The 17,767-nt window shown below is 33.7% G+C and overlaps 1 protein-coding gene across 3 annotated transcripts in view; it reads right to left on the minus strand.

The window, feature by feature from the left end:
• Positions 1–3,039: 3,039 nt before the first annotated feature.
• Positions 3,040–17,767, minus strand: part of LOC132910312 (uncharacterized) — a 63,813-nt gene continuing 49,085 nt past the window's right edge. For all 3 annotated transcript variants that reach the window (XM_060965912.1, XM_060965910.1, XM_060965911.1), the window contains 2 exons: positions 17,130–17,597; positions 3,040–4,546 (listed from right to left, as the gene is read on the minus strand). In XM_060965912.1, the coding sequence (XP_060821895.1) occupies positions 4,249–4,546; positions 17,130–17,597 (766 nt within the window). In that variant the 3' untranslated portion in view covers positions 3,040–4,248. The remainder of the gene's footprint in view (positions 4,547–17,129; positions 17,598–17,767) is intronic.

Consider the following 17,767-nt stretch of genomic DNA (forward strand, 5'->3'; position numbering starts at 1 on the left):
TTTGTTGTATTTTTGTGAACATTCGCGACGGGGACAATCGTGGTGCGTGTGTGATTTTTCTGTGGTCACTCGTGGCCGGGACAATCATGGCGCGTGTGTGATTTTGCTGTGAACACTTGTGGAGGCAAAGGATTAGAGGAAACATTAATTCTTTCTACTCGGAAATTTCATATGGCACTTTTCGATATGCTCTTTAATGTTCAATCTACTATTTCTTTTGCAAAACATCGCGTGGGGTTATTTACGTCTCTGAATACCATAACCTTTTCTTTACGATTTGAACGAGGTAAGCTCCCACCCATCTCTTGTTCGGATTCAGCAAATGCGCGCCACACTGCTTAGGCTGATCTCCTTTCGTTCGTTTTTTATTTCTTTCTTATTTACTTAATTTGTATTTTACAATTTTTCTAATTTTATTGCTAAAAAAACATGTGGATGGCTACCCCCAGCGGGATATCATCTTTCAGTTTGAATACTTCATTTCTTTGGTGAGGTCAGTGGGGTGCTTTATTTTTAGTCTTCTTTCTATAACAGTTTTGCTCACCTCAGCAGCCAGCTGGTTTGGAGATATTGCCGTTCTTTCCTTGTATTTTTTTACATACATGCTGATTTCTCCTTTGACTATTGGTATTTTTAAATCTTTGCGTATATCCTCGCTTCTGAAATACCATGGGGCGTTCACTATTGTTCACAGTATCTTCGATTGTAGCGACTCTAGTTTATTTATGTGACTTATTGCTGCTGTCACCCATAGTGGTATTCCGTACGTTCAAATTGATATTATGATCGTCTTGCAAATTTTTAGTTTATCTTTTACGCTGAGTATAGAATTTCAACCAGTTAACCAGTACATCTGTCTTCTTTTTATCTGTATTTTGTCTATTATCGATTTAATATGATGCTTCCATGTAAGTTGCGAGTCTAAGTGGAGTTCTAAGTATTTAACTGGCTTTGTTCGTGATAAGTGCGTGCCATTCGATTGGATATTTGGTGGTTTCCGTTTTCGTAGTGTGAATGTAATATGGTTGCATTTACTGGGGTTTGCTTTTATTTGTTTATCTTGTAGCCATTTTTCTATTTTTATGATACGCTTTTGTAATAATGTGACTGCTGTTTCTAGATTAGTGTGTCTGACTAGTACAGCCGTGTCGTCCGCGAATGTCAGTATTTTGCTGTTGGTAGTTGTTGGTATGTCGGCCGTGCATAGTGTGTATAATATTGGTCCTATTACGTTAGAAAAATTTACCAAATGTCCATCTGAACATATTGTAAAATACAAATTAAATAATAATAATAGAAAAAAAGGAAATATTGGTTCTAAGACGCTTCCTTGCAGTACCCCTGTCTTGATGTCATTTACTTCAGAATATATATCCTTTATTTTTACTACAAAGGTTCTGTTGCTTAGCTATGATTTGAGCAAGTGATCGATTCGTTCCGGGAAATGTTTTTTGATTGTTTGTCAGAGGCTTTTATGGTTCACTTTGTCAAATGCTTTCTCGATGTTCATGAAGAGGGCTGTACAGTATTGTTTTTATTTGTTACTATTATTAATTGTTACAATAATGTTTAGGATTTTTTAAATGTCAAAGACTTCTTTGTTATTAGTTTTGGGTTCAAGTTCTATTAGAAATAGTGGCAATGGCTGTTTTGTATCGTATCTGGTTATATTATTTATTGTTCTTACTTGGTGTCCGATTTTTATTAATTCCACACATATATTTTTTGTGTTTATTTTTGCATTTAATCCTCTAATTACTATTTTGTAGCTTTTTTATGTTTGGGGCTTGTATGTATGATACCCAGCGTTTTTCTCCTTTAATGCTTACGTCATTTTTCTAAAGATTTCTGGAGTTTTTGTTTGTACTTTTACTTGTTCTAGTTTTAATTGCTTTTTACTGTAGTTTTCTGTTCCAGCAGTGTTGTGTAATAGTTCAATAAAGAGATCTATTATTTGGGCATCAATGCAGATTGGTGGTGGTTTAACGATACGTGTTGTGGTTTTTTTTTTCTTTTGTGAGCTTTCTTTTCTACCAGTGAGCTGAAAGAGTTTCGGTGTGGAATGTATTGTAGCCATTGTTGCTTGTCTGTATTTGAAATTTTCGCAGTGCTTGTACCTGGTATTATTTTACGCCTCCTGTGATCTGTTACTACCTTCCAGTTTTCATCATCAAGTTTTCTTTTATAAGCTAAAGCTGATCTTTTCTGTTCTTTGTTAGTTGGTTGTTTCCGACTTAGCGTATTTGTAGCTTTATTTATGTAGTATATTCCACCTTTGTTTTGTTATTTTGATTGGCGGTATTTGTTGTTGCATTTTGAAGCTTTTACCATTTTGCAGTATTCTTTGACGTTTTGACCACCTAAATTCACTACTGGTCGCACTTACACTGAAGCACAGTTTCTCACGTCTGTTTAGCTTGGCTGCTCATGCGTTCGTGTAAGTAGATTTGCTAATGTGCAGGGATATTTTGACCGATTTTTAATTGTCAATAACTAAAAAACAAATCCGGAAACGAGCTCATTTTATTCTTTGTCTTATTTCGATGTCAAGAATCACTCCTTAAGTTGTGGAAAATCTGTAGTCCAACATTCTGTATAGGATACTTGTATTGTATAGGAAAAGACGAAATTAAAGGAAATTTTAAAATAGGCTGTTTTTATTTTTGAACAAGTATGAAAGTGTTGATTTGTTTCTTCTTTTAGAATAGTAACAGATTGCATTTCTTTCACACCTAGATAAAGGGACATTAATAAAGGACTTTCAAATAATTATTGTCTTCTGTATAGTATAGTGTAAAACTATTACGTAGCTACATTTCTTATATTTAATTGCGTATTACTAACCAATTAAATTACTAGTCTTTTGATGTGTAAATAGATTATTTTAAAATATGTAATTTTTCTCTAATATCTTTTTTTCTACTTTAAATTTCTATTTTTCGAAAGTCTGATGTGATAGAGTATAATAACCATATTGACATTGATCAATCTCAAATTTATAAAAAGATATTTGAAATTTTGTTGGGAGTAAAAAAGATATTTATTTGATTTGATGACTACTTGATCTTTATTTATAAAGTTACATAAAATAGTTAAAGTATAATCAGAAACGGAATTTAGGTGTGAGAGCGCATTCGAAATGCCATTTTTAACAATTTGTAATATGTCAACAGTACACGAAGGAATCTATTTTAATAAATGGAAGTTTGTATATCGCAAAAAAAAAGGAATTTTTAAGCATCGATTATAGCCGTGAAGTTTCGCAAAATTATATGTGTAGTAATTGAAAAAGTACTGTCAGTCATATGTTTATCAATGAGAAATCTATAGAATCACAAAATCAACAGTCTTATATGTATGACTGCTTAACAGACAACAAATACTTAATTTCTTATAGTTCTTTAATGAAACATCTTCGCATATGGAACCTTTTTTATCTATTTGACTTCTTGAACACCGCAACATCAATTTGGCACTACATAATGTTTCGGGATACCCGTAAGTGCGTACAAGTGACATCACACGTTGAATTGTTTGAAACTTAAATGGTGCACTTTGGAACATAGATTGTAAAATTATACTCAGAATATTAATGTATTATAAAAATAATGCCTTAAATCGTAAAAGAGTAAATAATTGTTCAATGTTATTTGTTGTGAGAAATTTGAATTTTAATATACTTTGATACAAACTTTTATAACATGTATCGTAATGAAATGTTAATGTTAAGCGTAGTGGAAAGGTTAATTATAATCGCCCAAGATTATTATATCAGGAGTCCCATTGAAATCACCGACACTGTTTTCACCGACAACAACTCACCGACACCAGACTTTACCGAAAATGTTATTTCGCTGTGCTAATACTGTCAGTCAATTAAAGTTGTTGTCATTCAAAATTGTTATAGGTCAAATGTATGTCTGGTGTCGGTGGAAAAAGTGTCGGATTTACATAGAACCCTGTATCAGAGGTCAAAAGATCTACATAATCGATTAGATAATTCTCCATCATTAACTACTTAGCGAAATCTGCGTGTGTCATGGTTTGGTAAACCATCGCTACACTTATGGGCGGCATCTCTGAATTCTGGATATATTTTCCACCATAACACGATTTTCATCTCCCTTTACACGGCTAAGTGTTTTCTCTGTCTTTTTATTTAAAATAAAACATTTCCTGGCCCTAGCACTTTTTTAGGGTGGTTTTAACTCTTAACGATCTTTTGGTATCTAGCACTGTTAACACAATTTATTCTGTACTGTCAACAATAGCAGTATCGTCAAGAGTATGTAACCAATTAAAGATCATCATATTTCTTTCATATTTGGATAATTGATTTCCACGTTCTCTTTCAACGTCTTTAATGGTCAAAGCATGGTTTCGTTCCTTTTGTCCCAATAGTGCAGGTCCAGTAGTACCTGTTGTTCCAGGGACCAGTAATGTAGTTCCAGAAGCTGTTTGTGCTGCACTCGCTACAACTTCCAACTGATCTAAATTGAATTCGCTTTGTGAAAGTCGCTCCAAAGCACGATATGTTGTTAACAATCTACAAATTATGAAAATTAGATATTAATATTCAATTGTTACACACATTTCATATACTTCTTTTTTATTGTCATAATTGCTGAACATGTAAAAATAAGTATTGTTAATTTTCATGCTTTTACTGCCTTATTAATCATTTTAAAACCCAATATTACGCTTATCAAAAAATGATCATATCAATATTAAGTACTAGAATCTTTAATACTATTCTTGCTTTGTAATATTATTTTAGATTTGTTATATAGGGTGTAAGAAATGTTTGTCATAGTTTATGTTAAGGAATTAGAACAATACATGGTATCAAAAACTACATCTATTGGCGCGAAATCAAAACATTCGTTCGTTCTAAATCTTTTGTCTCCTAGCTAAACAATCGTTAATCGCATTCTGTTCTGCATTTATATACAAAGAGTTTTGTTATAAAAATAAAGGATAAAGCGTGGTTACTATAAACCCTACTTCATTTTCATCGCTTTATCTAGTTTTCTAAGAACAGTTTATACTGATGATTTAACATTCTTAGATTAATAGAGATCTGTTAAAAAAGTAAACTGCAGAATTGATTTTGACTTTTAAACTCAAGGTTAAAATGTTTTTTTATTGCATTCTGTTTTCTTTTTTTTTTGCATTTCATTTCTGGAATTGTGTTGTAACTCGTCCGTTTATCTCGAAAAACGACAAAGTTTTATAACTTTTGGACCAACTTTATTTACAATATACTTATACAGTGGGACATTGATGAACTAGCGAATTTCTGAAACAATCGAGGCAATGCTGTTAAGTACATACCATATTGTCTCATTATGGAAAAGGTCGTGATTATAAACGGAGCGGCGATAAGCCGAGCTTGATAATGCGAGCGGCAAGAGTAACGAGACAAATGAAAAGACAGCGGCAGAAAATAAATTAAACTCATAAATTTACATAACAATAAATAATATATTCAGATATTATACGAAACAGCCATTTCCACTGTTTCTAATAAAACTTGAACCCAAAGCTAACAACAAAGAAATCTTTGACTTTAAAAAAATCCTAAACACAATACTAACAATTGAGCCACCTCGTTATAAGAAGGACATACCGCAATGCATACGGTGTCAACAATACGGACACACAAAAAACTACTGCAACAGAAATCCAGCGTGTGTCAAATATGCAGAAAACCACCTAACAGCAAACTGCTAATACACAGAAGAGATAAACGAAGTAAAATGCTATAACTGTAACGGAAACCACCCCAGCAAGCTATAAAGCACCAAATGGCAAACATTTAAAGAATTAATCGAGAGCAAAATCAACTGCAATATTCCACTAAAAACACCCGAACACATCGAACAGGCAGTAACAACAGTGGTAGAAATTATACAAGAAGCAGCATGAGCAATTACTAATCATGAACCAAACAACAGGCAAACAAAAATAATTCCAACAGACATCCTTCACAAAATCAGAGAAAAAAGGAAAGCAGAAGCAAAATGGAAAAAACATAGAACACGTGAAAATAAAAAGCATCTAAACAAACTTGCAAAGGAAATAAAAAATAAAATAGAAGATCATAATAACAACAAATTCTCAAAATTCATAGAGATACTCTGCGCATGAGAATGTCAATTGCTCTCTATGGAAAACCACGAACAAAATAAAGAAGCCAATAAAACTAATTCTAACAATCAGAAAAGCAGACAACACATGGGCCAGAAGCAACGAAGAGCAAGCTGCAGAACTCTCCAACCACCTTTGTAATACATTTACTTCATATTTATTACTTCACTTTATTAACAACAGCAAAACCAAATGTTATTCAGAAGATGCGCAAAATACTAGTACTCCAACAAGCACTACACCATACCTAATACAACAGCACAAGAAATTAGAATCCCCCCAAAATTAGAAAAAGACTTTACCTCAGAAGCAATATGTTTAATCACAATAATATTGAATGCAATTTTAGGAATTCAATACTTTCCTAATCTATGGAAGCTAGCACAGATCATAATGGTACCTAAGCCAGGCAAAGACCCACATCAAACTGCATCTTACAGACCAATATCACTACTTCCTATGTTTTCCAAAATACTAGAGAAAATAATATACGATCGCCTAAAACCAACAATAGAGAAAGAAAATTTAATACCAGATCATCAATTTGGATTCAGAAATAAACACTCCACGATAGAGCAAATGCACAGGATCGTCAACGAAATTTTACTAGCAATAGAAAAGAAACAATACTGTACAGCCCTCTTTATGAACATCGAGAAAGCATTTGACAAAGTGAACCATGAAAGCAAACAATCTGACAAACAATCAAAAAACATTTCCCGGAACAAATCGACCACTTACTCAAATCATACCTAAGCAATAGAACCTTTGTAATAAAAGTAAAGGATGTATATTCTGAAGTAAAAGACATCAAGACAGGGTACCGCAAGGAAGCGTCTTAGAACCAATATTTCCTTTTTTTCTATTATTATTATTTAATTTGTATTTTACAATATGTTCAGATGGACATTTGGTAAATTTTTCTAACGTAATAGGACCAATATTATACACACTATGCACGGCCGACATACCAACAACTACCAACAGCAAAATACTGACATTCGCGGACGACACGGCTGTACTAGTCAGACACACTAATCTAGAAACAGCAGTCACATTATTACAAGAGCGTATCATAAAAACAGAAAAATGGCTACAAGATAAACAAATAAAAACAAACCCCAGTAAATGCAACCATATTACATTCACACTACGAAAATGGAAACCACCAAATATCCAATCGAATGGCACGCACTTATCACGAACAAAGCCAGTTAAATACTTAGAACTCCACTTAGACTTGCAACTTACATGGAAGCATCATATTAAATCGATAATAGACAAAATACAGATAAAAAGAAGACAGATGTACTGGTTAACTGGTTGAAATTCTATACTCAGCGTAAAAGATAAACTAAAAATTTGCAAGAAGATCATAATATCAATTTGAACGTACGAAATACCACTATGGGTGACAGCAGCAATAAGTTACATAAATAAACTAGAGTCGCTACAATCGAAGATACTGTGAACAATAGTGAACGCCCCATGGTATGTCAGAAGCGAGGATATACGCAAAGATTTAAAAATACCAATAGTCAAAGGAGAAATCAGCATGTATGTAAAAAAATACAAGGAAAGAACGGCAATATCTCCAAACCAGCTGGCTGCTGAGGTGAGCAAAACTGTTATAGAAAGAAGACTAAAAATAAAGCACCCTACTGACCTCACCAAAGAAATGAAGTATTCAAACTGAAAGATGATATCCCGCGGGGGGTAGCTATCCACATGTTATTTGGCAATTAAGCTAGAAAAATTTACCAAATGTCCAGCTGAACAAATTATAAAGTACAAATTAAATAATAAAAAAGAAAAACAATTCATGATATCAACCGATCGGTTGCAACCTGACTGATCGCCAATTAGTTGAGAATTCGCATTAATCAGTGCTCTGATTATACAGGTAAAAGCTTTACATTTTTACAAAAACAATTATTAATAATGATAGAAAATTTACTGCGAGTAAAATATGACTGAACAATTTTAAACATCGATATGGAATTCACCAAAGTACTCATTCAAATAGAAAAGCTATCTGCCGGCCATGCGACAGTTAGACCATATAAAAAGATAAGTCTGTACCAATTGTTGTCAATTGTTCAGAACCTAGGTACTAAACTAGAAAACTAAACTAGAACTAAAGAAGAAAACTTCAGTTTATTAAAAAGGAGACAAAAATGCACTACTTTAGCGTGTACTAAGACTTAGGAGATGATAAGCTCTACCTTCTTGTAATTGGTAATTCAATAAATCAAAAAGCATTTACACATGTTAGTTGACAATATTCTACCATGTAGATATACACTACTTATAGCAAAACGGCTTAGATGATCATTTTCATATCTCGGAATCAATTTCATATCGGCTTTGTAATATTTATAACAAAATTTTTAAAGGACAAAAATATTCGTTTGAGGACTGTTCTATTAATAGGTCCATGTAATGTAATGCATCATACCTCCTAGTAAATGATAAGTTCCATTCAAACAAAATTGAGGTAATATTTTTATCTTCACGTGTGACACCGATTTTGCTCATCAAATTGTTCTAAAGGTATTGAAGAGGAATTATAAATAATTCTTGTTACTATATGATCTATCACACTAAAATGTAAGTTGATGTCAGTTAACATTACAGGGGCCGACATGTGATCGCTAATATTGTCAATATCGCCAAATACATATTGACAATAGTATTAATCCTATGCACTCGATATTGTAGGATTAAGATTTATGACAATTTTAATATTTTAAGAACTACACATCAATATTGCTAAGTAAGCATATTAATAATAATATTGATTTCGTGCGATCAAAGTTCAATATTATTAATCAATATTCATAGCGTAAACTCGAAGCAAGGATTTCAAGCAGACTTGAGCAGTAGCTGATTGTCTTATAATCACTTCTGTAATAGATTATTGAATGTAATCATAGTAACTGTAATAATTACTCAATTAATTATTGATTAACTAGGAAAGGGGGCTTCAACTTCAATAACCTTGACCTCGATATATGTTATTGTAGAGAATATCATGAGTCTACATTCACTGTGCCAAACCGTGGAACGATCGTGTTCAAAAGTTATGACAAATGAAAGTAGTATTTATTACATTAAATTTACTTCAAAATAAGTTATTAAAAATGAAATTGCATATACATTTGTGTAGGTTTGCGATTCTAACAATTTTACGATATGTTTAGGTTAGTTTAGTAGGTTAGATCCCATGAGTTCAGTGTTCCTGGGGCTTCTGCGTCCCACCTGAAGACAACTACTATGAGGGATTTAATGGGAAAGAATTCTACGCTATCCTGCATCCTCTCTCCAGGGGCTATGGAGCATCTTTTGAAGATTTCCTTCGCGGTAAAACAGAGGAAGATTTCATGGGATAGATAGGGGGAACAGAATCCCTAAATTCATCCAAAAATCCAACCTAAACCCTCTTTTCCGCATAATTACCAATCATTCTTAAGATAAATCAATAATCATAAATAACTTTTGTAGTTTTCAATCATAAGTCAATAATTTTTAAGCCATTGAGTGATTAATTTATGCACAATTTATAAACTTAATTGTCCGATTCAATAGATGTGATTGATATTCTTGATATCCATTCTAGCATATAATCATAATGTATAATCATAATCTTGTTATATGCTTGTCAGTTAAGTTCACAACCCAGTAATACAGTAACACTACAAATGATATCTACGCTGTGATTTTAATATCTTATAGTAATATATACAATTCTCTTCTGCAGAATGGCTAGTATCTACCTTTGAGTTTATGTAACTTTCATGTCATGTCAAACTTCCAACTGTAGGTGATCACGTATTTGAAGCGAAAATACGGGGAAAAACAGTGTAGGAGTACAAGACACATAAAACTCGTGTAAAGTGTGGACGGCCACAAGTAAGTATTTGAAGGAAATTTATAAAGAAACTTTGGAATATTTTAACGCAAGACCAATTTGATAGAAATAGTATTAAATACTTAGTAATTATGTATAAAACAACATTTTAAACAAATTTTCCTACACATATAACCGCCACACAACCTCAATTTTGGAGATATTGGCAAAAAACTATTACTACTACATTGTATATTGCTTATACGTGTACGCTCATGGTACGTATGTATCAGCATAGAATAACCGCTTATCTATTGTTTCTATGTCACATCACAGTGGCCGGCAGATAATCTCTATAACGGCCAAACTTTTCAATATTTATTTCTTTTCTTTTTTTTTACTAATTCGGAACTAATTTCAAAATATAAAAAGTCATCTGAACGCACAAATCTCGCATGTGTTGTCAGCCGCTTGTCGGCAACCACTATTTAAAATTACACAAAATCAAACCTTACTATTTCAGATAAATGAAAATACTGGTCGATATGATCGTCGTGGGAAGGCTGACTATTACCCGATACGTAATATAATTTTGTATATTAAGGTAGCTGAATTGAAAACATTAATCTATATCTATTGGGATAATCAATGTTTTCATTTTACTGCGACAAGATTTGCGTTTATGTAACAATTGCGAAAGGTAGCCGTTGAACTATGTGAGGTTTGTGTGTTAAAAAAGAGATCTTTTTTTGTATAATTATTAATTCCACATTAGACAACCTTGCATTTCTAACTTCGGCCATTGTGATTTATAACATATTTCTACTCTATCCTTTTGATGCACCTTTCGACCAGTTTACCTATTATGCACATGTGTTCATAGAAACAGTAGATAAACGGTTACATCGTGCAGATGTATAGGTTGCCATGGATGTGCATGTAGAGGCAAGAGTCAAATAATAGTAGTAAGAGTTTTGCCAAAATCTCGGAAACTAAAACCGAACGGCAGTTATAGACATAGGAAAAAGTTGTTCAGAATGATGAATTTTACAACATATTTAAATTTCATCAAAACTAAGTGTAGCCCCTTTTATGCACAATTATCAAATATTTCTTAGTCTTAATGATACCATCAAGGCGCGTAGATTTTTTTCTTAGTTATATTCAACGATTTAAATATATCGGCATGTAGATTGCATGTTATAAGCCGTCGTTATCTTAGTCAATGGATTGAGAATGAATATATACTTATTATTATGAAGAAATAAAATATAATTTAGAGCATGTGTAGTTTGTACGCAGAATCGTTGATATATAGACAAGTAGGAAGAACAGTTTTCTTGGAGTTATCGCACACTGGATATGTAATAATTTAGAAAGAATGTCTGTGGCTTTAACATCCCGGAGTTTTCGTGGAATTTACAGTTCAATTAGAATAAACGAGTTGTTTTAAGAAATATATTCTAATCTAGAAAACGACAATTACAATTTTGTTAAAACGTACGAAACGTTTTGAATAAAAGAAAAATATATAGATAATTCTGAACAGGTCTTGAATGGAATGGAACATGCTAGTGACAGCTTTGAATCTCATAATGGAAACAAAAATGGAAGAAGGGCATTTGTAAATCAAAGTTCATGTTCATTAATCATTCCATTGCACAGTATCATAACAATATCATTTACGAGGTTCATATACGTTAAATTACTGCTGATGCAACTAAGATTTTACAAAAGTCAACAGAATTAGCAATCGTAAATAATAAAATCATCAAGAAATGTAACATTGTATGGAAAATGATAGTTCATCCAAAAACTGCTTAAATAAATCAAGAAGTTTAGGACATACTCTTAATAAACTAGATGGAACAGCCTGTATGATATTTTATGCCAAATTTTTAATATTCAAGAAAAGAGTAGCGAATTACACAGAACTCTTGATATAAAAAATCCATTGAATAATCAGGATTTCAATATCTAGAGGAATACTTAAACCATACTAAACTTTTTGTTATCACTTACTATATAATCCAAGGCGAGCATAATGCTATGGTATTTTTATACCATGAATATTTTATATACATGCAAAGCTTGAAAAAACGATACATTTTGAGTGAATTTTGTGCAAGTCACTTCTAGAAGCAATTTTAAACGGTATGAAAGTAAGATTTAATGAATATTTATTTTTTCCTACTGGAAAAGCTCAGAAAGCTGCAATACCAGCTTTATCGCACCCACGTATTAAGAATATGATTATCTTAAGTATAAATGTATCAAAAATAAAATCTAACTTTTCTAAAAAACCATAGTAATAATTCTGACTTAAATCTCTCCAAAAAGGACCAGAAAATAATTTGTACAATGAGTTTTTCAATTTGGAGAGTAATTGTGACTTTAACCACAAATTTCTGTACATCTAAGACAGAATTAGACATATTATATTTTATGTGAGAACAATAACGAAATTTAGATATTTTCGACGAATGTCCATTGTTAAAAATTGCTTTTATTTTATGTAATCAGCTCCTGTAGAGAGATTATTCTCATATGCTATAATATTAAAAAAACTGAAAGCACATAAATTATAATATTATAAAAGCGTATTCTACTTGAATATGAAAGTAAGTAATTTGGGTGAAACTATAAAAACACTGACTAGACTCCGATTTCCATGATTTTTGTATGTATATCTTGTAGAAACTGACACTTCGAATAACTTCTTCCTATACCTATAAGGCTTGAACTCGCTTAGTTTCCGAAATATCTACGGCAAACTTCCGGTATCACTACAGTGAATTCTGTTTATAATTGTGCGTTTGTAGTAGCGTATGCATTATGCTAACTGATGATTAAGTCATAATCATTAAATGTAATCATTTCATGACTAATAATTATTAAAGTAATCATGACCATTGATTACAACAACTTTTATTACTTCTCCCAGTCATTAGTCAATGATTACTCATTATTAATCAGTATAATCAAATGATCAGTAATCAGTAATCACGAATAGCTCAATTTTACATTAATCATAATTTTCAATCATTAATCAGATTACGAATTAGCCATGTTCAAGTATACCTGCTAAATTTTCAAATTAGATTTTCTCGAAAGCTAAAACTTAAATGAAAAAATTTTATTCCATATTTTGTTCTTATTTTTTCATAAGCAATCACCTCGTGCTGGCTTGTACATTTTATCCGGTCGCACCCTGTATATTAAATATATCAAACTCAATTTTCTCGAAAGTATTGTATAACAAAATTTTATATATTTTTGACTTATTTTTTCACGTATAATCAGCCCGTTGCTAATTGTATCATAATTACTGGAACACTCTATATCAATAATATTGATCATGTACGGTTTCTAAGAAAGATTGAAATGGATTGACAATATTATTATCAAATTATATTTAACAATAAATATTATTGGCCATGTGCCAACCCCTGATAGAAGTCTTCTATACGTTGAACAGAATACCATTATAAAATTATAGTTTCATCTTTGGAAACATAAAATTTCTATTTCATATATATCGAATCGACCAACTTATCAGAAAGCCAGGAAATTTTACAATTTGCCCATCATATGAAATATTATAAAATGACAAACAAATTAGAATATAACACGATACGGCCCTTTGTTGTAGGCCGTTAGAGTTCCAGGCAGCTATTTTTAGTATGTCCGTTTTTACTTTTTGCTTAGCATGTTTGTTATCAGTTGTATCATAGCTGTGATTTGTAGTGATTGCTGTTTGAATGCTTCGTTTAGTTCGCTTATCGTTCTTGTTAACATGTCGGTGCTTTTGATGGATTGCTTTAATAGTTCTTTTATTTCTGTAGCGTCGTTGGTGTTGTTGTTGTGGTTTTGGTTGGCTACGGGTGTTATTTCCTTGGTTACTTGCGCGTAGCTTCGACTGTCAGAGGTGTTGGTATTATTATGGTTGATGTTCATTACGTGCTGTACTTTTATTGGTGTCTCAGCTTCTGTCCTGTCTTGTTGTGTGTGGTGGTAGTTATATGTCCTGCTTCTAAGCGGCGGAAACAGTTTACGTTGGAGTATTTTTCTGGCTGGGCAGCCTTTGTAGCTGGCTGGGTGGTTTCCGTTACAGTTGTAGCACTTTACCTCGTTTATTTTTCCCGTGTGTGGGCAGTACGTTGTCAGGTGCTTTTCTGCGCATTTGACGCACACCGGGTTTCTGTTGCAGTAATTTTTTGTGTGCCCATATTGTTGACACCGCATGCATTGAGGTATGTCTTTTTTTTGTCTGGGTGGTTCAACTGTGATTATTGTGTTTAATATTTGTTTAATGTCGTAGATTTCCTTGTTGTTTTTATTCGGTTCTAGTTCTATTAGGAACAGTGGTAGTGGTTGTTTGGTATCAAATTTTGTTATGTTGTTTATTACCCTTACCTGGTGTCCGATTTTGGCTAGTTCGTCACATATGTTGCTTGTGTTTGTCCTTGGGTGTAAACCTCTGATTACTACTTTGTAGCTTTTATCCGATTTCAATTGGTAGGTGTGGTATCCGGCGTTTTTTCCCTTTAGCAGCTTTACCACTTTTCTATAGGTATCTGGGGTGTTCGTTTGCACTTTTATTTGGTCTAATTTTAGTTGTTTGATGTTGTAATTTTCTTTGCCTGCCGTGTTGTTTAGCAGTTCGAGGAGGGGGTCTATTACCTGCGCGTCTATGTAAATTGGTGGTGGTTTCGTGTTGTGTGTTGGTTTTTCCGTTGTGTCTGATTCTTTCTCTTGTGGCAGTGCGCTGAAGGGGTTTTGTAGAGGAATTTCCTGGAGCCATTGCTTCCTTTCTGTTTCTGCAGCCCTCCTAGTATTTGCGTTTGTTGTTAATTTTCTTCTTTTGCTGGGAGTTACGACCTTCCAGCTTCCGTCTTGTTGTGTCAGTTCGTTGTTGTTGGTGTTTATATCGTCGCTCATTCGAGTGATATCCATTTCGGTTTCTGTACATTCTTGGATTTCCATGTTTTTGTGTATGGCGTATGTTTCGCCGTTGTTTGATATCCTGAGCGGTGGCACTCGTTGCATTTTTTTTGTTTTCCCTGTTTTTCGCACTTTCGGGAGCACTTTCTCTCCACGTCCGGTTTCGAGGGAGAGACCTCTCCGGGCAACCGGCACGTCTGCACTCTTCGGCAGTCAAAAGGGAACTGATACTTCAGTGATCAAAAACTTTTAGCGCAATTTCCTGCTGAACATCAAACGTTTCGTTGTCATACGTACATATCCACTGATGACGGCTTTGTATAATACAACTTATCGCTATATTCACTTTAAAAAGTGGTTCTTCCAATAGCAACCATTTAAATCAAAAGAATGCTAATTTGGGAAAATAGAATTTTCAATCCTTCCCCCACAATTCAGAGATTGTAAATTTGTGGGAAGGGATCATTGACAATAATATTGACCTTGTTTATTTACCTGCACAGATTAACAAGTTAAAATCAGTTACAATATCTATGTTTACAACATAACTGGATTACAATGTTATAGTCCATCACATTTTTCCTGACTAGTTCGAAAATTTTTAATCGATTGAAACTTGTCTTCCATTATTCCATTCTTCCATTATTTTCCCATTATTTTTTATTGAATTTGGATATATTTTATCAATAACACAAAGTGGATTTTTACATACCATACTAATATATGGCACCAATTCCATAATTGGTATTACCAAAGTGTGTTGGTGAAAAATCAAACGATAAAATTACTTATGTATCTACTTAATCTAACAGCTAATGGCACTTTAATATAACTTTCAAGAGATATTATATATATATGTCGGAGATGAAAGGACACCGCCCCCCCCCCACCGTTGGAGTTACTTGGAAAACCTCAATACCGTAGCATTTACGAAATAACCCAAACACAGTCATTCGAAACTTGAGACAATGAGCTTAGGCTCGATGCGACAACCGGTCGCCGAGCGTAGCCACGGTCATGGGATGAACGTTTCACCTAACAGAGATGTGGAGTTGCATAGCTCGCCTTAAAGAATCGGCTGTACCGATACTTGACAATGAACATTCCAACGGCCCGTAGTTCGCCATTCACAGATGGTCGCCAAATGTCGATGCATCATTCACAGTATGTTCAGGTAGCCTGAGGAACCGATGTAAATCTTAGGATTTAGAGAACTAATGTTCCTCAGATTGGCAAGTGGTCTGTGCTCTATAAGCCCGCAGACCTGTCGCCTGTTACGGGAGGTCTGCTTTCCTCACGTACGACGTTTCCCGACAAGAGCTCTCTCTCTCTCTCTCTAGGGCGGCTAGCATCCTTTTCTAACCGCCAACATAGAAATTAACCAATTAACAGCAACGTCTATTTCCCTCACCCTCCGTGCGGAGGCTTTCTTTGACGAATCCGATGATCTCGTGCCCTTAGGCACATCCCATCATAGTTTTCCTCTGCAGCGTCGTCGTGACGGAAAGTCATTCCCTTTCTGGCAGTCTCATTAGCCGTATGTCTAGTGTGTTTGTACGATCGGTGAATAATCTACGTCTTAGCAAAGAGCTAATCAAGCGATCCTTGTATAACGAGTAGTAAGTCGAGTCCGACTTAGATTTCGAAGCAAAGTATATTCGTTATCCCGTGGACCGTGAATTCGCTATATCAAACCTAGGGTCATTGTCATTAGCGTCTAGTTACCGCGGCCGCTTGTCAATCTTGTACCAACTATATCTGTGTAATAAACGTTTGTGCAACAACAATGGGCAACACCGGCGAAGACTCATTACACGCCCCTAACGCCAACCCGGCATGTATATAAATATATATGATTCCAGTACTATTTGCTGAGATTTAATTAAGATAAGATTTAAAATTAATTAAGATAGGAATGTAATAGGAATATATCAAACTAAAATAAGAATTAAAAATAACTGAGAAATTAACTGAGATTTAATCTTGTAATAAGTAAGATATAGTGCAATAAACAAAGACCTTGAGTATCAAGACCAAAATCTATTTTGTGATCTATTTTTTGACCGATCTCTACTTATCCAGAGGACCAATCATTTTCATAAGCAATATTATCTTTTTTTATTCTGCATATTTATGAAGAAAATATAAAATTGAATAATAATTAATAATTAATTCTTAAACCAACCTTCGACGTATATAATTTTGGCGAACCTTCTTATTCACAGATCTAACAAAATCAGCTCCTGTGAAAGGTATGGTTGGATGTGATGCAGTAGAAGGTTGTTGAATTGATTGAGAACTGGACGTTTGTTGCTGACATTGTTGTTCTTGCATAGCTCCACCATGAGGACTAGGAAGTTGCGATGTATTGGCGACTGGTTCACCAACAGCAACCCATGTGCTGCAGGATCTCGAAGCATGATCAAGTCGTGCATGTTCCAAAAGCAAAGTATTTCTTTGGGCAGTGTTAAGGGCTAAAGTAGATACAGCTGATCGCAACCCATTCGGCCCCAATATATCTGGACTTGGCAGTTGAGATACGTCGCTCGTGCTAAAACTTTTGCGAAGTCCAAGTGCCGAAGAAAGTACTCCACAACTACGAATTAATTCATTTTCTTCTTCAAACCAAAGAATTTCTGGTATATCTGCTGGCCTAAGGAAATGAAAGAAAAAATGATGTAGATGCATTAAGTCCTTAAATATTTTATATTAATTATATTAAACTTTCCTAAATTTCTACATTTTAACTCGATTAATTGAAGAAAATACAAATCTAATTCTCCGTAACATTGCATTGCATTTTACTGTAACTAAATGTTTTTA

This window comes from Bombus pascuorum, chromosome 9, assembly GCF_905332965.1.
Source record: "Bombus pascuorum chromosome 9, iyBomPasc1.1, whole genome shotgun sequence".
Taxonomy (NCBI): Eukaryota; Metazoa; Arthropoda; class Insecta; order Hymenoptera; family Apidae; genus Bombus; species Bombus pascuorum.